General features: G+C 43.6%; 1 protein-coding gene across 1 annotated transcript in view; it reads left to right on the forward strand.

Moving 5' to 3' along the window:
* TECTA (tectorin alpha) overlaps positions 1-25,853 on the forward strand; it is a 118,209-nt gene that overhangs the window by 45,783 nt on the left and 46,573 nt on the right. The window contains 5 exon segments of the mRNA XM_072113447.1: positions 1,822-2,109; positions 3,538-3,675; positions 4,212-4,377; positions 6,042-6,454; positions 16,096-16,666. Coding sequence (XP_071969548.1) covers positions 1,822-2,109; positions 3,538-3,675; positions 4,212-4,377; positions 6,042-6,454; positions 16,096-16,666 — 1,576 coding nt within the window.

Genomic DNA, 25,853 nt, shown 5'->3' on the forward strand with positions numbered 1-25,853 from the left:
TGTCTTTGCCTTGAAGCAAAGACTGTCCATAGTTTCCATGATGCCTTGTGTTCTTATCAACTATATCCACTGAGCTCTGCATAGTGTGTACATGCATGACTTTATAGTGACAGACCTGGGAGCTTTCATCACATGAAGGAGCACTGAGCATGTACTAAATAGTAGAAACCAGCAGTGAAATAGTTACATAAAGTGTATAGTCTGTGTTGTGAACAACAAAAATAGAGAAGGCAACAGCCCATTTCATGCAAACACACGCTTTCTTAAGTCTCTGATGCCAGTGCTGTGTGATGGCTGACAGCTTCTCTGCTGTGTAGAATGTGGTCAGACAGCAGAATTTGGGGGAGGGGCGGTAGAGAAGTATATGACCCAGCTATGGTGCAGAGAGAGAGAAAAAGAAAGTTCTGAAAAACCACAGACTGGGATAAAGGGTTGGATATAGAACAGGGGAGAGCTCACTATTCTGTGTCGGAGACTTCTGAATCAAAGGATCTGCACAGAGTCATATCTTCTGCTAGCTACACAGAGCAGCATTACATAACCACCACCTCCTCCTATATGATTGATCAGAGAGCAGCACCCCCTCTTCTCTGTGAAACCACATCTGACTCCTTTTTTTAAATAAAATGGGGGTCATTTACTAAGGGCCCGATTCGCGTTTTCCCGACGTGTTACCCGAATATTTCTGATTTGCGCCGATTGTACCTGAATTGTCCCGGGATTGTGGCGCACGCGATCGGATTGTGGCGCATCGGCGCCAGCATGCGCGCGACGGAAATCGGGGGGCGTGGCCGAACGAAAACCCGACGTATACGGAAAACCCGCCGCATTTAAAAACCGAAAAAGTGTCGCTTGGGGAGCGCTTACCTTCACCTGGTCCGAGGTGGTGCATTCCGGCGCGATGAGATGACTTTCAGCGCAGCAGCGCCACCTGGTGGACGGCGGAGGAACTACCTTCTTAAATCCCGGCAGGACCCGAATCCAGAGCAGAGAACGCCCGCTGGATCGCGAATGGGCCGGGTAAGTAAATTTGCCCCAATATGTTTCACAGGGATAATCAGCACAGACAGACTAGACAGCTACTGCAGGAATAGGCTACACTGAGGAAGATAGCAATGAAACTGCTGGACATAGGTAATCAAGGCAATCAAGTCAAAAACATCCTACATCCCAAGAGCTATTGATTTGTGAAAAAAAATCTGAGAGTTGCGCTTTAATGACTAGTAAAACAAAAGGGTCGTAGCCATGGAACACTGGATGTGGGGTGGGAACCAAAATTTATGCAAATACACCAGATTTTGCCACAGTTTTCTATCATAAACCTCACCAATTAATGTGAAGTCTAAAGTTGGACTATAAAATCTTATACTATGCCAGATTTATCATCCAGTGTCTGACACTTTGATAAATCTGGTGTAGTATAAGCATGTCTTACTTTGAGACACTACTGACACATCTTTCTTAATGTCTAAGTAAAGACATTGGTAGTAATGTGGTTATGATACTCAATCTATGTTCATCGGTGCAGATTCAATTGTTGCAATGTTAACCAGTTGTTGGTATAAATTGAAAGTGGTGAAGGAACATGGCAATCTGTCCTGGTAGATGCCATTTTGTCTTCTCAAAGTCTTCACAAAGTAAACACGTAGCGGGTTATTGACTAATCATGGCTTCAAGATTCAGGTGGAAAAAAAGATTCTTCTCACCCCCACTAAAGAGTTTCCGTATAAACCAATATTTTTCAGAAGGTTAACTACACGAAAAAAAAAAATATCTTCCTTACAGTGGACAAGCCTTAATTATTGATTTTTTTTTCTCTAGGTCAACAACAACGGTGTAATCTCCTTCAATGTTCTTGTCAGCCAGTTTACACCTGAAGCCTTTCCCCTAGCTGATGGCCGTGCTTTCATTGCCCCTTTTTGGGCCGATGTTCATAATGGAATACGAGGAGAAATCTACTACCGGGAAACCACAGATCCTGCCATCTTGAAGAAAGCATCCAAAGAAATTAGGAAGCATTTCAGATATCTTTCCTCCTTCTCTGCCACTTGGGTCTTCCTGGTCACATGGGATGAGGTCACCTTTTATGGAGGAAGCAGCACCACTCCTGTAATTTTATTAATAAGAACATTACTAGTAATGTGTGCTGTGCCTGTGTGAGAAATAGCTAGCTGGCGGTGCATGTCAGTGCATGTGTGGTGCATCTGTGAAGCCAGCAGGGGTAAGCAGGCCATCAGACTTACAGGCACATTGTATTTGAAATAGCTGGTCAATGGTGCAGGGGGCAGTGTGGTATCTTTCTCCATTCATATTTCCCCCTGCTGGTCTGGATGTCAAGGAACTGGTCCAATCACATTCTAGATTGGGGCTCTGACATCTCAAGATTTGCCTGCCTTTTCACCTGTGCTTGCTATTAGTATTATTTAGAGCTGACGTTTATCTTAACTTCTGTATTTTGGATTCCTTGATCCTTTGCCTATTTTCTGACCATCCATTTTGCCTACCAATTCTGTACTGCATTTTCCTCTTTGTTCTGACCAATATTTGTCATCTTAACTTCTGTTTATAGTGGTCGTAGGCGGTTGTTTCGGGGTTTTCACTTGGGAGCAGGAAGTTGACGCAGCCTAATGTCACCTACCACTTTGTGTAGGCTGGACAACTAGGCAGGGACAGCTGGGAAGTAGGTTTAGCCTTAGAACTCACCATCCTTGTCTGTCCTTCCAGTCCATCTAAGCCATTACCTTACTATATTACACTTAAAGTCTTAAATTAGTTTGTTAAATAGACTAGTGTATGATTGTAAACCCCTTTAAAGTTTTTTTCTTCATTTTGTGATATTGTAGAACACATTTTTTTTTAATGTTGTCTAGAGATGAACCAATCTTTTTGCTTAATTTGAGTTTTGCTAATCCTGCTGATTTGCTAGCAAATTCCCTTTTGGTAAAATTTTCTAAGCCAATTCTGTAAAATATGTATTTTTAAGGACCTTAAGGCTAATATATTGGATATGACATCAATGTTTGATCAATAGGGGACTAATATGGGGTCTGAGGTTGCCTCGCATGGCCTTACCTGCTTACATATGCACGATTGGTCAGCAATACTCAATAACTCATGGTTAGACGTTAAAACCTGATTGATTTGGTAACCATAGCATCATTACTAGCGGTTCCTCAAACCACAGTCAATGAGAAATGTAGCTGTGACATGGACCACCATGGATTGCTCTTGGCTGCCTATATTCACCCAAGGAACCTTGTGTATCAATATAGTCTCTGCCCAGAATCTCTACCTTCATGTACATTCCATAGAATTTGCGATCCCCTCTAATTTCTCTTACTGAATCATTGGCTAGCCACGTATACACTTTTATATTTGCTCCCTGTAATGGCCAAATACATACACTATAGGCCCTCTTTGTCCATTGATCCGTAATAAGATAATCTCATTGTTCCCCGCTCTTTATGTTTCCTGCCAATCTGGAAGAGATGTCAAGGAAAGGTAAAGCTTTTCATGATACTTTAATTACATTGACAGGTGAATACATTTCAAGCTCTGCTGATTTCCGATGGCACTTCTAGCTTTGCCATGTTCAATTATGAGGATATAACATGGACCACAGGGACAGCAAGTGGCGGAGACCCTCTTACTGGCTTAGGGGGTGTTATGGCACAGGTAAGAAATAGATTTTTGTGATTTTGTGATAGATTGTGGTTTTATATTTTACCTTTTTATTTAATGCCAACACATTCCACAGCCCTATACATAAGATGCCACTACCTGAAAAGCTGCCCCATTTTGGTTCTATTGATCCTATCTAAGATTTGCAATTTGACCACAGACCCATTTCTGGACTCCATCTCTGCTCCGTGTGTCTGTACTCTGCTCTTTTGACAACCCTAGCTTGGCCTGACACCTGCCCTTACTGCTGGACTTTACCTTGGATATTTGTCATCCATGGCCTCCTTTTTTTAAAATCTACTTTTATAATTATGCTAAAGACCCTGGTTCATTACCATGATTTTAAAAGTCGATTTCAAAAGGAAGGAGGCCATAGATAATAAATATAAGAAGATCACCACAGTCACAGTTCCTGGATCTATGAGTAGGTGCCTCTGGTTTATCATGTTTTTGATGGTAGATATTCTTTAAGTACCAGGTTTGGTTTTTTGTGAAAAGGAACAAAGTAATGTTTTCTCCTTTCTTATCAGGCTGGATTTAATGGTGGAAACACCACAAACTTTTTCAGCCTACCTCGGTCTCGTTCTCCCGAGATGGTCAATATTGAAGAAACTACTAATGTGAATGTCCCGGGCCGGTGGTTATACAAAATAGATGGGAAGGAGATTGATCCGGCTAATGGCTGTAGTCTGAAAGGTACGGAAGATCTGAAATGTAAACCAATAAGTTAACATTAGTCTCCAAACAATGTTTGCACGGAAATACTGCAGATGTAAATCCCACCATTAAGAATTAGAATTTGACTCTTTCTTAAGATAACATCTATGTGTGTGGATAATAATCTTTTTTTGACAAATTAAATAAATTAACTTTCCAAATAGACTGTTGGTTCGTGGTATATATGCAGCACTTTTTTACTAGAATATACAAACGTTTTCTCCTTTACCCTCCATCTTGGCTTAACATGTCTATAAATGTTTCACTAAATTATATTACTTTATTTTTTGGACTATAAGGCGCACAAAAAATCCCTTTATTTTCTTAGAAATCAAAGGTGCGCCTTATACATGAACCGTACTTACAGATAACAGCTGCCTTGAACTGTGCACAGGTCTGCCACCTGCTGGTCATTCATCCTTATAATAAGGTGCGCCTTATAATCCGGTGCACTTATATAGTAACCTAGACGTTTTAGCAGGCATTTATTGATGGTGTGCCTTAAATCTGGTGCGCCTTACAGTCTGAATGATACGGTAATTATTCTCTGGTCCCTAAGGCTTTCAGTCCGGTCAAGTCTAATGGACTATCTTCACTTTTTTGGTTCATATTTGGCCTCATGTTGCCACATGTGAATGAATGGGCAGATGGCTACTTACGCCAGTGATTGGTTCGTCCATTAAGTGCATTTTGATGTGAGATTGAGACTACTTTTCTAATAGTAGAATTCAACCTCTTCAAATGCAGTTTGCATTATTCGTCGGCATCGTATGCAGTATTTATCCAATCATATGTAGCCAAGAAAAGATTTTTATGTCATCCGAAAAGATATGACAACAAAAGGTTGAATTATCATTTATTACATACTTATGCGGGGCAATGACTGAGGCATAAAGATTGTATGAATAATTGTTCAGGTGATTATAAGCCCTGAGGGGCTCTGCTTGCGGCTTCCAAAGCACGTCTGTCTAATTTGCATAATTATGAAGTGAGCTTATGGCATAGAAGGTACAGCATGGCAATATAAACAAAGATATGGGTGGCATGTGTTGGCATAACTACACATAACAGTTAGTTTAGGTATGTATATCGTGGTGGTGGATTCCCTTTAAAGGTGTTGTCCCAACATAGGAAATTATGCTTAATCCATAGGATAGGGAATAACTTCCTAATAGATGAAGGTTCAACAACTTGGACTCCCACCGATCATGAGAATGGAACCACCAGCAAGTAGGAGGATAAGGATCTTGTTCTCATTTAGTTCTATGGGAGCAGCCAGGGAAAGCCGACCTGAGGGGTCCCAGATTTCGGATTCTCACCTCTTAGGAAGTAACCCCTGACCTGTGCCCTGGGGATTACTTCCTGTGTTGGGATAACACCTCAGAGTCTCAGGCATTCCCTTTATGGTATTGTAGATGAAGGAATTTTCTAATATTTTTATGAAAAATACCTATTTTGCATGGACAGTTACCATGACAATTTATTGTTTCCCCTTTATTCCACTTTTACTCCAGTTTTATCCTTCCCATCTATTCCTCTTCTCTTTTTTATCTGTATCATACATTTTGTATTTCTAATGTATGAAGTTTACAAATTCTTTGTGTACATATCAAAAAGAAAATTGAATACCTTTTTCTTGACAGGCCATTTTGTACGTCAAGGACAGGTTTTTTGGGAAAACGGGAACTGTACCACCCGTTGTCGTTGCCTCGATTTCAATAATGAAATAACATGCCAGGAATCAATATGTGGCCCCTTTGAAGTCTGTGAACCTAAGGAGAAATATTTCCAGTGTCTACCAGTTGAAAGCAGCACTTGTGTCATCTTCGGAGATCCTCATTACCACACATTTGATGGACTTCTCTTCCACTTCCAAGGATCGTGTTCTTATCTTCTAGCACGGAACTGCAACCCCGGGAATCATCTTCCATATTTCAGCGTAGAAGCTAAGAATGAAAACCGTGGAGGGTCTTCAGTATCTTGGCTGAGAGACATTATTGTGGAGGTCTACTCACATAACATTGTCATACCTAAGGGAGGTTTTGGGAAAATAAAGGTAAGAGTAAAAATTTAAGGAACATTGATGAAATCTATTGACATGGGGACTATGTCGAAATAAATACTTACAAACATTATAAAGCCGTCATTTACATATATAAAGAGATGAGCAAACCGGAGGTTGGGTTCAGGTTTGCCACCTGATCCGGATATATTGCCAGATTGGCGGCCGGTTGTTGACCTGGCCAATCATAGCCTAATCATGTCTAATTGCTAGGCGTATCAATTTTGCCGATTTGGCTGTTCAGCAGCAAATGTGGTAATATGTCCAGGCCATGCGGCCGAACCTAACCATTGAGTCTGCTCATCTTTACATTGATCATGATATGAATAGCAGTCTTTTAAATACAGTCTACCTGCAGTTTGTGGATATCAGTTTAACCCTGACTATATACAGTATGTGTTGTTAGTAGCTGAAGTACTGTAAAAATGCATTTATACCTCAAGATTGTAGCTGGACTTTGTGAGATGACATAACTGAACACAGCTCTGCTCTGAGTAAGAGCTGTAGCAGGCTTCTGCTTAGATGTCACAGCAGAGAGGAAGGGCCGTGGAGCAGTTTGAATCCAGAGATCAAGAGCACAGCAGTGTGAGGAGTCTACCCCACTACACCAAGCCATGCTACTATCCTGGAGTTAACAGCATTTTTCACAGTCCTGCTGCATCTAAAAACACAGATCCCCAGGACTGATATCTAACACTGTCTTCAGCTTTGTAGGGTCAAAACAGCTACACTCCCGTTTAGGATTTGCCATCATTGAATTTATAGTGTGTGTCTTGGACAGATATAATAGTTGGACATATGTGTTGTTTTGACAACTTTTCAATGACTTTTATATCTCATTTATTTGTAAAATTATTTTACACAATGGGGCAGATTTATCAAGAGTCTGAAAGTCAGAATATTTCCAGTTGCCCATGGCAACCAATCACAGCTTGGCTTTCATTTGACCAATGCTCATGAATATTTTAATGGGGAGCTGTGATTGGTTGCCATGGGCAACTAGAAATATTCTGACTTTCAGACTCTTGATAAATCTGCCCCAATGTCCATGGGCGCAACTCAAGGCCGCAATAGATTTCTAGTGTGCACGGTCATGGTGTGGCGAGGCAAGGTGAGGTGGCTATGCCGAGCCTGTGCTGCTCGTTGACTATGAGCATTGTGTGCATGAGGACTTTACATCCATGGAGAAGCTGAACCACTAGTTTATATAAACAAATACAGATTTTTTTCTTAAGTGGGACAATAATTTGTTGGCTTTTGATGCAGCTGACATTGAGGATATAACATTAAAGGAAATCTACCATCAAAATCAAGCATGATGCACCCTTACTCATTGATTCAGGCACCATGACTTATATTTGTTATCCATGGCCTTCCTTCTTCTAAAATGATCTTCTAAAATTATGAGCCAGAAACCAGAAAGTGGGCGTTGACAGTTCTCTAACTTTATAGGCTGCTCCCCCTAAACTGTCACCTGCTCCCTCAGCACTTCCTCCCTCTCTCTGCCTGATGTATTTTCACACAGTGGGAGTGGTACTTGGGCCTGCATAGTGTAACAGCTTGTGAAGCTAAAGCACAAAGGGACTAACAACCCACAGAGCCCTTTAGGCTCATTAGCAAAATTTTAAAAGTTGATTTTAAAGGAAGGAGGCCATGGATAACCAATATAAGAAGATTATCACAGTCACGGTGCCTGGGTCTATGAGTAATTGTCCCTGGTTTATCGTGATGGATTTTTAAGGCCTCATGCACACAAACTTATGACAATGCTCATAATATGAGCAGCACAGACTCGGCACAGCCACCTCACCTTGCCTTGCCACAGCATGACCATGCACACTAGAAATCTATTGTGGCCTTGAGTTGTGACCATGGAAATGTTGTGCCCCAAAATGTATAACCTTATGCAAGAAATAGTTTTGAATACTGATAACACATTTATCTTTTTTATTATTCTTTATTCTACAGTTTATGACTAGATGCAATAAATTTAGCAGGAGGATTGTGAGGTCCATCCAAATTCATCCCCCAACCAGGCAGAATAGTAGGAGACCGCACTTCCCAAGACCGGCCACTCTAATGCTCATTAAGTCAGATAAAGGTTTTTTGATACACATCCTTGTCAATTTACTTCAACAACCCGAATCATTTGGCTCTATTTAGAGCCTGTTAGCATCTATGGCAAACGTCCAGCTTTTTTCTTCCAAAGTGATTCTGTTACATCCTGTAACTTAAGGGTTCATTAGGGGTAACAAGAACAGAAGAGAAACAGAAAAGTGGGTTGAATTCTAACCAAATGATTATACAAAAATAGACAAAGAGGGCTTTTTAAAAAAAAATGCTTAAAGCTCGGAGACATTTAACACCCTAAGTCAATTATCTGGAAGATACGATAGAGAACAGTAAAGAATTTAGAGACGGCCGCGGCTATAATACAGTCTGTTCTCCGAGAAAAATCTTGCCAAAATCTCCAAAGACAAATTAAGCTGCAATAAAGATTTGATCCAATATGCAGCAACTCAGCGCTGGAACGATCAGCTTCTTGCATCGTTGGTCACATTCTTTATTTTTTCCCCTTAGTAATGATGGGTTTCAGATGGGACTCAGTTTACGGCTAGCCAAAAAAGATAAGGGATAGCCTGTCCCCACAATACTTATTATGGCTACATTTTGGGATAACTTGAGAAAATACAATTGAGACTTTATAAACAAATGCATTTTATTTTCCGGGGCTAAAAGGCAGAAACAATACAATTTATGTTTGTTTTTTTTCCATGTAACTTTAAAATTTCCAGTTTATGTTTGTGGTTTCCCTGTAATAGAATTGGGATAAAAAATAATGAATTATAAAAAAAAAATTGGAAGTATTACAAAATGTTTTGACTACTATATACGGGATAAGTGTCTGATCACTAGAAATCCAACCTATTGGATTCTGACTTCTCGGACCCTCACAGATCATAACTAGGGTTCCTGGTTCCCCTATGTGAATGGATCATTATTATCCACAACTACCATACACCATCTTCTGGGCATCTTGGTGCATCAACTGTTCATGAAATTCTTTTTTGTGAAAAACAGTTTTAAAAATATGCTAATGAATCCCAAGTGCTCCTGGGGTACTACCAGAGCCCATTCTGGCTTCAGAGTCAGTAATTACTCCTGAAGTACTGATTACACACCCCCGCCGAGTTCTGGCTTGTTGCAGAAGCCTATGTTACAAGCCGGTTAGTTTGTATTCCCGACCCGTTCATCTGCTCCCTTGTTTTAGTGAAGCTGACTGAGTAATGGAGCTAATGCTCAGATGCTGGAATGGAAGTCAGCCACTCTGAACGTAGGCTGCTGGAGGAACCAAGAACATGGTGGGGGCGTGTAATCAGTGCAAAAATTTCATGGACAGTTCCTACATCATGATGCCCTGAAGAATCTACTGCTGCTTTAGTAAGTAGATTCCACATGGTCGAACAGTTGTATGTAAGTCTATGGGCGTGTACACAGGCTTCCTTCATTTACACAGGGGGCCCCGTTCATATAATAATAATAATAATAATAATAATCTTTATTTATATAGCGCCATCAAATTCCGTAGCGCTTTACAAATCATAGGGGACATATACAACTATATTACATTACAAAGAACAAACAGTCATATGGAACAATAGGAGTGAGGGCCCTGCTCACAAGAGCTTACAGACTATGAGGATGAGGGGGTGACACAAGAGGTTGTATAATGGTCCAGCCATTCTTTATAAGGGAACAATATAAAATAATTTAATAAATAATTTACTAAACAACGATGTTGCTGCTTGGACCAGCCATCAGCCTCCATCTTATTTACAGGGTCCTAGGTGAAAAAGACTGGAGCTTGGTATATTTCAGCTGTTTGCCAGATAACAGATGGGAGATAGGACATAGAATGGATTAGTAAAGGGAGAGTTGACATTTCAAGCAGTTAGCGAGTGTGATAGGCTTGCCTAAAGAGATGGGTTTTAAGAGCACGTTTGAAGCTTTGGAGGGTAGGCATTAGTCTCAGAGTCTAAGGAAGGGCATTCCAGAGAATTGGTGCAACTCGGGAAAAGTCCTGGATACGTGCATGGGAGGTTCGAATTAAGGTAGAGATTAATCTAATGTCACTGGCAGATCGAAGAGCACGGGAAGGGCGATAGACTGAGATGAGAGAAGAGAGATAGGGAGGTGCAGCATTATTCAGAGCTTTGTGGATGAGGGTTATTATTTTAAAGTGAATACGGAAGGAGACAGGTAGCCAGTGCAGTGATTGGCACAAACTGGAGGCATCCGTGTAGCGTTTGGCCTGAAAGACGAGCCTGGCTGCTGCATTAAGAATAGATTGAAGAGGAGAGAGTTTAGAGAGTGGAAGACCAATTAGTAGGGAGTTACAGTAGTCTAGTCGAGAGTGAATAAGTGCAACAATTAGCATTTTAGAAGTTTCAAATGTCAGAAACGGACGGATTCTGGAGATGTTTCTGAGATGCATACGGCAAGAACGAGCAAGAGATTGAATATATGGTAAAAAGGAGAGGTCAGAGTCCAGCACAACCCCAAGACAGCGGGCCTGCTGCCTCGGTGCTATAGTGATCCCACAGACCGAGATGGAGAGGTCAGGGTTGGGTTGGTTAGTAGATGGTGGAAAGACAAGAAGTTCAGTCTTAGAAAGATTAAGTTTCAAGAAGAGAGAGGACATGATGTTAGAGACAGCAGAGAGACAATCACTAGTGTTCTGGATTAAGGCAGGAGTGATGCTACGTGCAGAAGTATATAGCTGGGTGTCATCAGCATAAAGATGATACTGGAAACCAAATCTGCTGATGGTTTGTCCAATGGGGGCAGTATAGAGAGAGAAGAGAAGAGGACCTAGGACTGATCCCTGAGGAACCCCGACACTGAGAGGAAGATGAGTAGAGAAAGATCCAGAAAAGGAGACACTGAAAGTGCGGTCAGAGAGATAGGAAGAAAACCACGAGAGTGCAGTATCCTTTAGGCCAATGGAGTGAAGCATCCTAAGGAGGAGCTGGTGGTCCACAGTATCGAACGCTGCGGATAGATCCAGGAGAATGAGGAGAGAATAGTCACCTTTGGATTTAGCAGTGAGGAGATCATTGGAGACTTTAGAAAGAGCAGTTTCAGTGGAATACATAGAGCGGAAACCAGATTGTAGGGGGTCAAGGAGGGAGTTAGCTGAGAGATAGCGGGTTAATCGAGAATAGACCAAGCGTTCCAGGAGTTTGGAGATGAAAGGGAGGTTAGAAACTGGTCGGTAGTTAGTAGCATTGGATGGGTCCAGTGAAGGTTTCTTTAGTAAAGGGGTAACAATAGCATGCTTGAAAGAAGAGGGGACGACCCCAGAAGAGAGAGAGAGATTGAAAATTTTAGTTAGGTGAGAAGTGACTGCTGTGGAGAGAGACTGTACCAGATGTGAGGGGATGGGGTCACTGATGCAGGTAGTGGGGCGAGCAGAGGAAAGGAGCCTGGACACTTCTTCCTCTGTGACTGGCTCAAAGGAAGAGAGTGAACAAGATAAGGTATCGGAGGGAAGGGGATTGGAGGGGTGAGTGGATTGAGCAATTATTTCCTGGCGGATACAATCAATTTTGTCCTTAAAATAGGCGGCCAGATCTTCAGCCCCAAGGTCTGTGACAGGTGGCTGCACCTTGGGTGTTAGTAGGGAGTGAAGGGTATCAAAGAGCCTTTTGGGGTTGTTAGAGAGAGAGGATATGAGATTAGTAAAATAGGCTTGTTTAGCAAGGTGGAGGGCAGAGTTATAAGTTTTTAGCATAAATTTGAAGTGAAGAAAGTCTGCAGATGTGCGCGATTTTCTCCACAGACGTTCAGCAATCCTGGAGCACTGCCGAAGGAAACGAGTTTGTTCAGTGTGCCAAGGTTGCCTGCGTGTGTGTTGAAAATTTCGGATAGTGAGTGGTGCCATCTCATCTAGGGCGCTTCTGACAGTGTGATTATAGTGGTTAGTAGCCAGGTTTGGACAGGTGAAAGAGGAGATGGGGGACAGTGCAGTCTGTAAGTTTTCTGTGAGTTGATGAGTATCTATTGCACGTGGGTTCCGGTATGAGTGATGGGTGGAAGGCTTCTGAGAACGAGAAGGATTATTGAAAGTAAAAGAAAGGAGATTATGGTCTGAAAGTGGAAAGGAGGAATTGGTAAAATCAGATATTGAAGATGGTCGGGAGAAGACCAAATCGAGGATGTTTCCCTCACTATGAGTGGGGGAATTGCAGAGTTGTGAAAGACCGAGAGAAGTAGTTAGTGCTAGGAGCTGAGAGGCAGGAGGGGAAATGGGAGTGTTAACAGGGATGTTGAAGTCTCCCATGATGATGGTTGGAATGTCACAGGATAAAAAGTGAGAGAGCCAAGGGGCAAAGTGGTCAAGAAACTGATAGGGTGAGCCAGGAGGACGGTATACTACAGCCACACGAAGAGAGAATGGGCGGAAAAGTCTGAGGATGTGAACCTCAAAAGATGGGAAAGTAAGAGAGGGTACAGGAGGAATGACCTGGAAAGTGCATTGTGGAGAGAGGAGTATGCCTACCCCACCTCCCTGCCTATTCTCAGGTCTGGAACAGTGCGAAAAGTGTAAACCGCCATAAGACAATGCTGCAACGGAGGCGGAGTCATCCTGCTGGATCCATGTTTCCGTAATGGCAAGCATGTCAAAAGACTTAGAAAGAAAGAGGTCATGAACTGATTCTAGTTTATTACACACAGAGCGGGCGTTCCATAGGGCACATTTAAAAGGGGTTACGGGTGGAGAAGGAGAAGAGGGGATACACTGAATCTTTATAAGGTTAGCAGGGTTTCTGTGTGAAGTGTTAAAATAAGCAGAAGGTGGGCCTGGGTTAGGAGAGACGTCCCCTGCAGCAAGCGGAAGGAGAATGAGAAGAGACAAAAGATGCTGCAGAGATTTATAAGAAGTTATTTCTTGCTTCACGGCAGAAGACTGTGATAAGTTAGTCTGGTTACATAACGTATAGAGTGTGTGAGTGGTAAAGAAAGGTGAGTGAAGAAGGGAGGCATTGATATGGATAGTTGGTACTGGTGGAATAGATGGACGGTAGGCAAGTAAAACAACCATGGCAAACAGGGAGAAAATGGAAAACATTTTGAGACAAACATAATTAGGGCGGCACGGTGGCTGAGTGAGTAGCACATCTGCCTTGCAGCACTGGGGTCCTGGGTTCGAATCCCACCCAGGTCAACATCTGCAAAGAGTTTGTATGTTCTCTCCGTGTTTGCGTGGGTTTCCTCCGGGTACTCCGGTTTCCTCCCACACTTCAAAACATACTGTTAGGTTGTTTAGATTGTGAGCCCCTTGGGGACAGGGACCAATTTGACATGCTTGTGCAGCGCTGCGTAATCTGTGTGCGCTATATAAATAAAGAATTATTATGTTCATGTGATCAGTCTGGTGATTCTCAGTGAATGGATCCTCAGCAATCCAACACTTGTAGCCATATCCTGTAAAAAGGTGATAACTTATTAGTGGAAAAAACTGTTTATACTGTAATGTTTTATTTTATTTGTATATGTCCCCTATGAGTTGTAAAGTGGTATGGAATATGATGGCGCTAAATACTGAGGCCATTTAGTATATACAAAACTGAGGCCATGTCATGGCCATATTAGATAGTGCCTCCATGCCCTATGACCAAGCCAGGTGGCTCTTGGCTTTTAATAGATGATAGGGGGAGTGAGAAGCACTCACTCCCCCTCACTTCTCCACCCGACTGTGTGCTATGCCCGGGATCTGGTCTAGCTAGTGTGAATGAGGCCTTAAAGGGGTTTTCCCACAAAGCAAGTTAGGCCCTATGCAGGATAACTTGCTGATCTATGGGGTCTCAGTGAGGGGACCCCCACAGATCACTAGAACGGTGGTCCGATGTAGCCCTCATGGCACCACCGAGATGGCGGAAGCACCCGGTTGCTCAGCAATCTACGGTGCTCAGCAATCTCCATCAACTCCATAGCTCTGCACGGGAAGCCCATGTATAAGCGGCCGAGGGCTTCTGCCATCTCGGTGATGCAATGAGCGGTGCGATGGGGGTATATTGGACCACTGTTCTCGAGATCCGTGGGGGTCCCATCACTGAGATCAGCCCTGATCACCAAGTTAGGCCCTACCCTTTAGATTGGCCTAACTTGTTTTGTCGGAAAGCCCCTTTAAGGTCATAGTCCTACAATATGGTCTGTTATGGCTGCACACTTTATAGATTTACCTGTAAATTCCTGCAATCAACTCATTGATTCCCACATTGGAATGGTATTTAGCCACATGTCAGACCTGTCTTGGCCATCCATTACATGGGATGATACCTTAACATGCTATAGGACTAATTGGAATTAAGGAGAACACGTCAGGCAAAATAACCCCCCTAATCTAAATATATTTTCATAAACTGCCATTAGAAAGCATTGCCTCTATCCCTTCATTGTCCCTCTACATGCCTGTAAACTTAAGCAATGAGGTCCTAAAGCTGTATGCAAATGACCTGTGAAATGTCCAATGAGTCATTAGCATATTCAAGCTGTCCAGCTTATTCATGAGTGGGAGGCACAGCCACACCCCCCAGTGCATGACTGACAGCCTGTATAATGATTTGAGGCTGTATAATGATGTGATGGCTGCTCCATGTGCTTGCTGGTGCCCACACCCCCTGCAGCTTGTGTGTGCATGTGTGTGTGTATAGGAGAGATACAACAGCTCCAGGCAGCCATGTTACAGCAGAACATGTCAGGTACTTGTGTAACTGATGTCTGAGCTCACACATGTGTATTAGGAGGACAGAGGATGTCAGTAGATGCAGCACACACACCAGCAATGCTTTACTATACATTACACACAGACATGATCAGGGGGAGGAGAGGGGAGGGGGAACAGGGGTGACATCACTGCCTCTGACCATGTGACTAGCCTCATTTACATAATAAAGAATAGATGATTTTATAATGATTAATGTATGAAATAACTAGATAAAGGCTGGGATGGGATCTTTGTGAGCTGCTCCAACAGGTAACAGAACTAGTGACACAGACCTGATGACAGGTGTCCTTTAAACATGAGCACTGTCAGCTAAAACCACAGAAAAAAAAGAGATCCCTCTGGATGGAAGTCCAACAGAAATCGGGGAAAAAAATCTGTAATTCTGTAAAACTAGAGCTTGGTTGTACTGGGATCCGACCATAAACTTCTGACTATGGTCAGGCAGATACCTCTCATGACTAGTTTCTCTTGTCTGCACACTGCAGTGCTCTCTGCTTCCTGCCCCTCTCTCCTGCATTACAAGACCATCTCAGACACAGGCACTTCCTGTCCCAAAGCAATTACATGGGTTGCATAATGGGTAAATCTAGCCCTGAGTATTATAATATAATAGTGTTATTATCCTGCATCCAGAACACCTTGTAATGCTAATGGCAGAACTTAAAGCTAAAAAGACATAGTTGTAGAAAACAGGAAATATCAGTTCTAGCGGACGGTGTGAGAACTACAGTAATTGAAGACTTCCTTTATGTTTATTATCACATTTTAAAAATACAACTGATATAATTAAAAAAACGTATCCAGATTTTTAAAAAAATGTAACGCTGTATATTTTCTATTGCAGGTAAACGATTTGATCTTTTCTCTTCCAGTAATTCTGGAACACGGAGCCATAAAAATATATCAAAGTGGTTTGTCAACCGCTGTGGAGACGGACTTTGGTTTGCTAGTGATATATGATGGGGAGCACTACGCCTCTATATCGGTCCCTGGAACATATATCAACTCCACCTGTGGAATGTGCGGAAACTATAACAAGAACCCAGAGGACGATACTCTCCGCTCAGATGGGCGACTGGCGGTCTCTGTAATAGATTTAGGAGAGAGTTGGAGAGTCTATCACCCGGACTGGAAATGTTCTTCTGGGTGTGTAGATAACTGTAGCTTATGTGATGCCGCAATGGAGTCGCTTTACTTTACCTCAGAATATTGTGGATTTATAAACCTTACAGGGAGTCCTCTCTGGGAATGTGGCTCCGTGGTGGACCCCACTGCCTTTGTCCACAGTTGTGTTTATGACCTTTGTGGCAGCAGGGACAATGGAACTAACCTTTGCCAGGCTATTCAAGCTTACGCTCTTGTATGTCAAGCACTTGGAATCACAGTGGGCGATTGGAGAACTGCAACCGGATGTGGTAAGAACAAAAAACCTAATTATTTACAACATTTTTATTGTTTATCTTTAAAATGTCTCTCAAAGTACTTTGTGTAATGTGAAAATAAACTGAGGTCAACAATTATCGCCACAATTCCCCATCAATTCCCATTTGATTCCCCTTACTAGTTCTCATATTATATGATATCTTCCTTAGTGGCTCCTACATAGTATAAAGCCCAGTACCATGACACTCTACTGTGTATAATGGCCCCCCCAACTGAATATTGCCCCATAATGTGACCCATCAATTAACAATGCCTACCTTTCTGGAGCTCCTCACTCATAAAGACTCCCTTCTGTAGCCGACCACTTATAATGCCCCTATTAATTTGACCACTACTTATAATGCACCCTTTTCAGTCGTCCACAACTTAAAATGCCCCTTTTCAGTAACCCACCACTTATAATGCCCCCTTTTCTGTTACCCTAATATACAATATCTCCCCCAACTAACAATGTCACCCATTCTGTATCCCCATGATGTTTGAACCTTTCCTATACCATCCTGTATAATATGCTCCCCTTTATAATTCCACTTTATATAATGCCCCCCAACACTGAATTATGACTACTAAAGTGACCCACCAACTACTAATGCCCCCCCTTTGTAGCCCCATACTTATAATGTCTTCATCCGTAATCCCCACTTTTACTCCCATTTTAAATGCCCCTTTTTATTACCCCCAAGACACACACTTACAATGCCCCCCTATCTATAGCCCCCGATTTATTCTTCCTCTCCTTAAGCACCATCTATAATTTGCCAGTATCTTATTGTGCTTCCTTTTTATGTCCTCAGTACCATTGTTGCGCACATTTGAGTGTTAACAATTTTAGATTTCAAATTTTAACTAGGACTTGGTAGAATTGCTGGAATTAAACAGGTGACGTTAAACAGCCACAACACGGCATACTATTACATCTGTCATTCACAATGGGTACATTCATTGGTTTCCAGGTGGTTTGAAATAGCAGCACCTTTCCCTGACGAATTCCCACATACAAAGCTATAAAATATTCTTGGGGTCTGGAATGTAGGAAAAAATTTAAAAATTGTAAAAAAGTTTGCATTTAAATAAAAAAACAATATAATATATCTACAATTCTACTGTACTTCACACAAACATTGACTATATCATTTAATAATCTAAGCAATGTCCTGCGGAGCAATTTCCAAACGTAATGAAATTGAGGAAAAAATGCATTTGCGCCATTTTCATTTCACCATATTCTGATGTCAATAACTTTTTCATACTTTGGTGTATGGACCTGTTTAGGTTGTCATTTTTGTGAGGTGTTGTGACTATTTCAATGCTATAGTTTTGGAGACGGTACAACTTTTGTTTTTCAAAATGGCAACAAGTAGCGAATTTAGACATTTGGTGGGTATTTTCATTACGGGGTTCATCACTGGGAATAATTTTTATATATTGATAGACCAGGCATTTGTCATTGATACCTAGCTTGTTTATGATTTTATTTGTTTATTTATTTATTTTGAATGTGTTTTAGGAAAGAGGGTGATTTAAACTTTCAGTTTGTTTTACTGTTTATAAGCCCCCTAGGGCACTTGAACTCTGGGAGATCTGATTGCTTATACCATATTATGCAATACAATGGCAAACAGCTACAGTTTATGGTTAGACTCTTACTCAGTCCTCTTCATACAGCCTTAACGACACCAAGGGGGTAATTTATCTTATCCCTGCTTGTTTTTGCTTGTTTTTTTTCCTTCTGCTACTTTAGTAGTTTATCAGTCTCCCTTTTGTTAAATGGGTTATTTTGTTTTTTTCAGATCATTTGTTACAAATGGCTCAAAAATGTCACACAAATGTCTCAAGTCACTTGGAGTTATGTGGCAAAAAATGTTGCAAATTTTAGACAATTTTTAAAGATAAATGTCATTTGCGACATTTAGCAAATCTGGAATAGTAGATAAAAAGTGTCTTACCGACAATAATCAGATGTCCAGCAGACTTCATTGCACATTTCAAAAAGTCCCCAAAAAGTCACAAAAATTGCAATGCGCCCAAAAAAGACAGAAAAATAACGATAAATGACCTTCCAAGACTTACTATTCCATCATGTATTGTAAAGGCATTAAGCTTCTGCTTCTGTTCCAGGACTCTTTACTATAATGTATTATTTCTAGGAGGTTATTCATGTAGTTTATTGAATTTAAAAAATTGGCTTTTGTTTTACTATGAATCAGCTTTTGTTATTGTAGCATTTTGTATTTAATAACAATATTAATGCAGGCAGTCCCCGGGTTATGTACAAGTCGGAACTGCATATTTTATTTTATAATTGTTACCCCAGCCAGAATTTTTTTCGTCTCTGTGACAATTGGATTTTAAAAATGTTGGATTGTCATAAGAATCAGGATTAACAATAAAGCTTCATTGCAGACATTTGTGATAACTGTTGCAGCCTACAGTAAATTACCAATATTCAGAGGTTCGTTTGTAACTAGGGGTCGTCTATAATTCGGGTGTTCTTAAGTAGGGGACTGCCTATAATCCTAATTATCATGAACCTGTCCGTAAAAATATATTCACCCCTTTATCTCTAACTTTGAGACCATTCAGAACTCTTTTTTTGGCTATTAGTTCTATAGACCTCTTTTTAAATCTCTTGTAGGGTCACTTAAAAAATTGACAGGTTCACATTAATAGGGTTTGACATAAACAAAAGTCATCGTAATGGGCTTCCGTTTATACACAAAAGCAAATCTGAAGAGGCAGATGCCTTTAGACCTAAGAGTAGGTGATCGGGAAGGGGCACCATATGATTCACATCGTTTACATATGAAATACATGGAGCTCATTCACGATCACGATGCGTTTAGTTGTAAACAAATATGAGGTCGGGAGTGAGTCCTTCCCCTTGTGTATGAATTATATTTTTAAACACTACATGTGAATGTGGCCTCCAGAAATGATGATGCATAGTGTGTCAGACCACCACAGACTCCCTGTAGGCACTGTAGCTAAATGAATAAAAATCTGGCCAAAGAGAGATAACCTAAAAAACAATCAAGCAGTAGGATACTGTGCATAAAAATGCCCCCTATATGTCCTGTAAGTCACAGGGTGCCATAGGGCAATGCACTGGGTGCCATAGGGCTGGCAATCTCCAATTCTAAGTTGTATACTAGGAAGAACACCAGACATCAGACGTTTTATCTCGTTCTATCCCTCCCTATCTCCTTCTCTGTAGTGATCCTGTTTCCCATGCTGTGTAGTGTCACAGAAGACGGGCTGTGTGTGTGGACACTATTTACAACACCTCATTACACTTTATAATAGGGGGCAATGTCTATGAGACGGGAGAAACGGAAGAGGACTAATGGGAAATGTAGGTCTTTACATGGTAATCTCTCCCACTGCAGGCTCTAGCGGCATAACAACAAGGGTGCTGCACAAAGCTGGGGATGATAAAGAAAATAGAAACAAATTATAATCTGATTCATGGTACGATCTTCAAGGGAGTCTACTAGCAGCAATGACCATAGAAACGTTCAAACAGTATTAGGACAGTATTGGGTATTAGACCCTGGGAATCTAGGGTCTAGAACAGCGATGGCGAACCTTTTGGAGACAGAGTGCCCAAGCTACAACCAAAATCTATCTACTTGTATGTTGCAAAGTGCCAACATGACAATTTAAGCAGTAACTTATTGATTCTTGCTGTATCATAGTTTTTATTTGTATTGGTGTCCTGAGTTCACCAAAACAATAGAAGGATGGAGAAAGTTGGATTGTAGCTTCCCATCAGGGGACCCAGAGCAGGAGCTCCAATGACAATCCATCTCTATCCACACCTTCCAGCTCCTCCTGTAGTCTTGGCTGCCAAGGATGTTGCTTTAAAATAGCGCTGAGCATGGCACGTCCTGGGCTGTATTGGATCACAGGAGGAAGCCTTGAGTCCTAGCTGGCAAACTCTGTGTTAGGGTGAAGGCCTGGGTGCCCACAGAAAGGGCTCTGAGTGCCACCCGTGCCATAGGTTTGCCACCCCTGGTCTAGAAGGAAGTATCACCATGCACATAGGGCTTAAACCAGTTACCCTCCAGGCAAATAAATCAAATGTCCTACTTTTATTTATTTCAACAGGTCCTGCCAGATTCCATGGTAAAGTGACACTTCCCTGCAGTGAGGGTATGAGTGCGAGACGTAGAGCCCAAAAGAAACAAAAATAAGCACAGAGATATTTAGACACTTAGTGGGGGTTATCACTGCTTCTACACCAGTTTTCTGGCGAAGAATAAGTGTAATAACTAGAGATGAGCGAGCACTAAAATGCTCGAGTGCTCGTTATTCGAGACAAACTTTTCCAGATGCTCAAGTGCTCGTCTCGAATAACGAGCCCCATTGAAGTCAATGGGAGACTCGAGCATTTTTCAAAGGGACCATGGTTCGGGAATAAAATGTGTTAATTAATTGAAAAAGAATGTCTTCTGATAAGTTAGCAGATGTATGCAAACATCTGCAATCTATTCTTCACTGTTCCGCGCGTATATTATCTCCCGACAAGTTATCGGATGTGAAGAACAGTGAAGAATAGAATAAAAACAGTGAACACAGGATCATTTAAGTGAAAAACACAGTGAAGAATAGATTACAGATGTTCGGCACATCTGCTTACTTGTCGGGAGATACGCTGTCCCGGGATCCGCTGCTCTTCTTCCACTGAAGTCTCCCCGATGTCTCCGTGCCGCTCCCCGATGTCTCCGTGCCCCGATGTCTCCGTGCCGCTCCGTGCCGCTGCCCGATGTCTCCGTGCCCCGATGTCTCCGTGCCGCTCCCCGATGTCTCCGTGCCCTGATGTCTCCGTGCCTCTCCCCGATGTCTCTGTGGCGCTCCCCGATGTCTCCGTGCCCCGATGTCTCCGTGCCGCTCCGTGCCGCTGCCCGATGTCTCCGTGCCGCTCCCCGATGTCTCCGTGCCCCGATGTCTCCGTGCCGCTCCCTGATGTCTCCGTGCCGCTCCCTGATGTCTCCGTGCCGCTCCCCGATGTCTCCGTGCCCCCATGTCTCCGTGCCGCTCCCCGATGTCTCCATGCCGCTGCCCGATGTCTCCGTGCCGCTGCCCGATGTCTCCGTGCTGCTCCCCGGTGTCTCTGTGCTGCTCCCCGGTGTCTCTGTGCTGCTCCCCGTTGTCTCTGTCCTGCTCACCGTGTTCTTCAATGTGTTCTTCACACACATATATATTGTTCTTCACATGCTATTTTGTTCGCACCGTTCCGCGCGTATCTTCCGACAAGTAAGCAGATGTGCCGAACATCTGTAATCTATTCTTCACTGTGTTTTTCACTTAAATGATCCTGTGGTCACTGTGTTCACTGTTTTTATTCTATTCTTCATTGTTCTTCACTGTGTTTTTTTAATTAAATGCTCGATCTCGAGCAGGGGAAATACTCGTCCGAGCAACGAGCCGTTTCGAGTACCTTAATACTCGAACGAGCATCAAGCTCGGACGAGTATACTCGCTCATCTCTAGTAATAACCCATAATGCTTGCGCTGTGAAAGAATTTGCAATTGAAAAGGTGTAAAAAGGCCTAGTGGGGTGTGGCCAGTGCTAAAAGGGGGGGGGGGCATGGGGGGCATTCCCACCCCGCATCTGCGTTCTTTTGCAAAACCAGCAAACTTTGGTTCGCTGGTTTTAACGCAAAACTACATCACGTCCAACCTGCCATAGTTTTGCTTGCCGGCCATGCTGTCCACCAGATGCATCAAGAGGTCTAAACCTCTTGAAGTATCCGATGAGACAAGAAGGGCCGTGGCCGATATCATATGCCGGCGCAGATCACATGGTAGATAGGGCACTCCTTAAGTGACATCGTAATGCATCGTAATAATGGGGGACTTTATAGAGAGTTGAATGAATGGTTGGCATTAGAAATTCCTGATGTGTCCTGCTGGCTGTAATACACTGGTAGCTATATAAATAAATATATACACACATATATAAATATATATATACACACACACACATAGTTTGATGGAAGAGACCTGAGTCCGATCTGTTTTACTAGCTAATGTTTAACACCGTGGAAACATAATGCATTGGTATCATCCCAAGACTTGACACTCCATAGGCCCACTCCAGTGTTTGACAACCATTAGATTAGCCATCCAGCAGCTACTCATAACTCCAAGTAGAAAATGTCATGTAGAAAAAGTAATTTGTCACTGTGCCCCTGATCAATTTGCTGGATTCTTTATTTAAAAACATCCAACTGTTTAGACGTTATCAACCCATTAATCCAGGGGCGTTGCTAGGGTGGTAAAAGATTTGGGGCACGGGCCCCAATACATATGTAGCGCTCTTACAGTAATGCCCCCTCCTGTACATAACCCCCTCACATGTGGCTGTGCCAATAACAAGGTTACTTCTAGTATATACAGCTACAGAAACACAGGAGAAATCCCTACTGGTTACATCCAGTGACTGCAGGTGACACGTCCTCCATCTTCTCCATTAGGCATCACCACATCTTATGTTCCTCATTGTCCCTACATCTTGGTTCCCTGACAGTGTTATCCTGGTGCCACCCCTAACAATCTCCCCCAAATACTGTAAGGCTGCGCTCACACTTTGTCTTGCATTTAAACAAAACCAGGTGCGTGTTACCCATCACTTGTGTATTACTGGAAACACAAATGAGATCAAACCGAGGCCGCTCCTAGTGACATGTGTGAACACGCTCCAAGAAATGTCCCCCACACAGCCCCCCGCACAGTAGGTAACGTGCCCCACACAGTCCCCCAGTGAGTAATTTGCCCACACAGCCCCCCCCCCAGAAAGTAATGTGCCCCACACAGCCCCCCAGTGAGTAATGTGCCCACACAGCCCCCCCCCCAGTAAGTAATGTGCCCCACACAGCCCCCCAGTAAGAAATGTGCCTCACACAGCCCCCCCCCCAGGAAGTAATGTACCCCAGACAGCCCCCCAGTAAGTAATGTGCCCACACACTGTCCCCCAGTAAGTAATGTGCCCACACAGCCCCCCAGTATATAATGTGCCCCACACAGCCCCCCAGTAAGTAATGTGCCCACACACAGCCCCCCAGTATATAATGTGCCCACACACAGCCCCCCAGTAAGTAATGTGCCCCACACAGCCCCCCAGTAAGTAATGTGCCCCACACAGCCCCCCAGTAAGTAATGTGCCTCACACAGCCCCCCAGTGAGTAATGTGCCCACACAGCCCCCCCCCAGTAAGTAATGTGCCCCACACAGCCCCCCAGTAAGAAATGTGCCTCACACAGCCCCCCCCAGGAAGTAATGTACCCCAGACAGCCCCCCAGTAAGTAATGTGCCCACACACTGTCCCCCAGTAAGTAATGTGCCCACACAGCCCCCCAGTATATAATGTGCCCCACACAGCCCCCCAGTAAGTAATGTGCCCAAGCAGCCCCCCAGTATATGTGCCCCACACAGCCCCCCAGTAATTAATGTGCCCACACACAGCCCCCCAGTATATAATGTGCCCACACACAGCCCCCCAGTAAGTAATGTGCCCCACACAGCCCCCAAGTAAGTGATGTGCCACACAGCCCCCAAGTAAGTGATGTGCCACACAGCCCCCAAGTAAGTAATGTGCCTCACACAGCCCCCCAGTAAGTAATGTGCCCCACACAGCCCCCCAGTAAGTAATGTGCCCACACAGCCACCCAGTATATAATGTGCCCCACACTGCCCCCCAGTAAGTAATGTGCCCACACAGCCCCCCAGTAAGAAATGTCCCCCCCCACAGCCCCCCCCCAGTAAGTAATGTGCCCCACACAGCCCCCAAGTAAGTGATGTGCCACACAGCCCCCAAGTAAGTGATGTGCCCACACAGCCCCCAAGTAAGTGATGTGCCCACACAGCCCCCAGTAAGTAATGTCCCCACACAGCCCCCCAGCAAGTAATGTCCCCACACAGCCCCCCAGTAAGTAATGTCCTCACACAGCCCCCCAGTAAGTAATGTGCCCACACAGCTCCCCAGTAAGTAATGTGCCCCACACAGCCCCCCAGTAAGTAATGTGCCCACACACAGCCCCCCAGTAAGTAATGTTCCCACACACAGCCCCCCAGTAAGTAATGTGCCCACACAGCCCCCCAGTAAGTAATGTGCCCACACAGCCCCCCAGAAAGTAATGTGCCCACACACAGCCCCCAGTAAGTAATGTCCCCACACAGCCCCCCAGTAAGTAATGTCCTCACACAGCCCCCAGAAAGTAATGTCCTCACACAGCCTTCCAGTAAGTAATGTGCCCACACAGCCCCCCAGAAAGTAATGTCCTCACACAGCCCCCAGTAAGTAATGTGCCCACACAGCCCCCCAGTAAGTAATGTCCTCACACTGCCCCCCAGTAAGTAATATGCCCACACAGTCACCCAGCATATAATGTGCCCCAATGTCCCCCGCAGCCACCTGCAATGTCCCCCACAGCCCCCTCTAAAAAGTTCCCCCCAGTCATAAGTAATGTCCTCCTAAGTCCCCCATGTCCTCATAGCCCTCCTTTAATGTCCCCAGCCACAAGTAATGTCCTCCACAGCTTCCTCCCTATGTCCTCATAGCCCCCTGTAATGCCCCCAGCTTCAAGTAATGTACCCCACAGCCCCCCCCCCAAAAAAAACCCCTGTAATGACATCTGCAGCTCCCATGTCCCCCACAGCCCTCCCTTCCCAGGTCCTCTTAGCCTCCTGTAATGGTCGCCACAGTCTCCTCAATGTGCCCTCTCCCCCTCCACTGTATCATTAAAAAAAACAAACATACTCACCCAAGTCTTCTCTCTCTCTTCCATCTGTCTTCTCGCAGCACTGAGGCGCGGTGACGTCATCACCCGGTGTCTCCAGCTCCCGGCAGCTGTAGTGAGCTGCTTGAAGCAGGAGACGCTGTGAGACTACAGTGCTGAGGAAATGCGCCTGGACACCGGGACATTCGGGGCACGGGCCAAAAGATCCGGGGCACGGGCCCGGATCTTTTGACCTAGTGACACCCCTGCATTAATGTATATGTAAATTAGCTGCTCATACTAGCCAAAGGGGCAGTAATTTTTTCTGCAGCTATATTCCTGGTGCTGTATCACCATCACTATGACTAGTACAAAGTAATCTAATATCTAAAGCTGGATGTATGTGTGTGTGCCCGTGAGAGTGCCCGAGGCAGACAGT

This window comes from Engystomops pustulosus, chromosome 6, assembly GCF_040894005.1.
Source record: "Engystomops pustulosus chromosome 6, aEngPut4.maternal, whole genome shotgun sequence".
In the NCBI taxonomy this organism is placed as follows: Eukaryota; Metazoa; Chordata; class Amphibia; order Anura; family Leptodactylidae; genus Engystomops; species Engystomops pustulosus.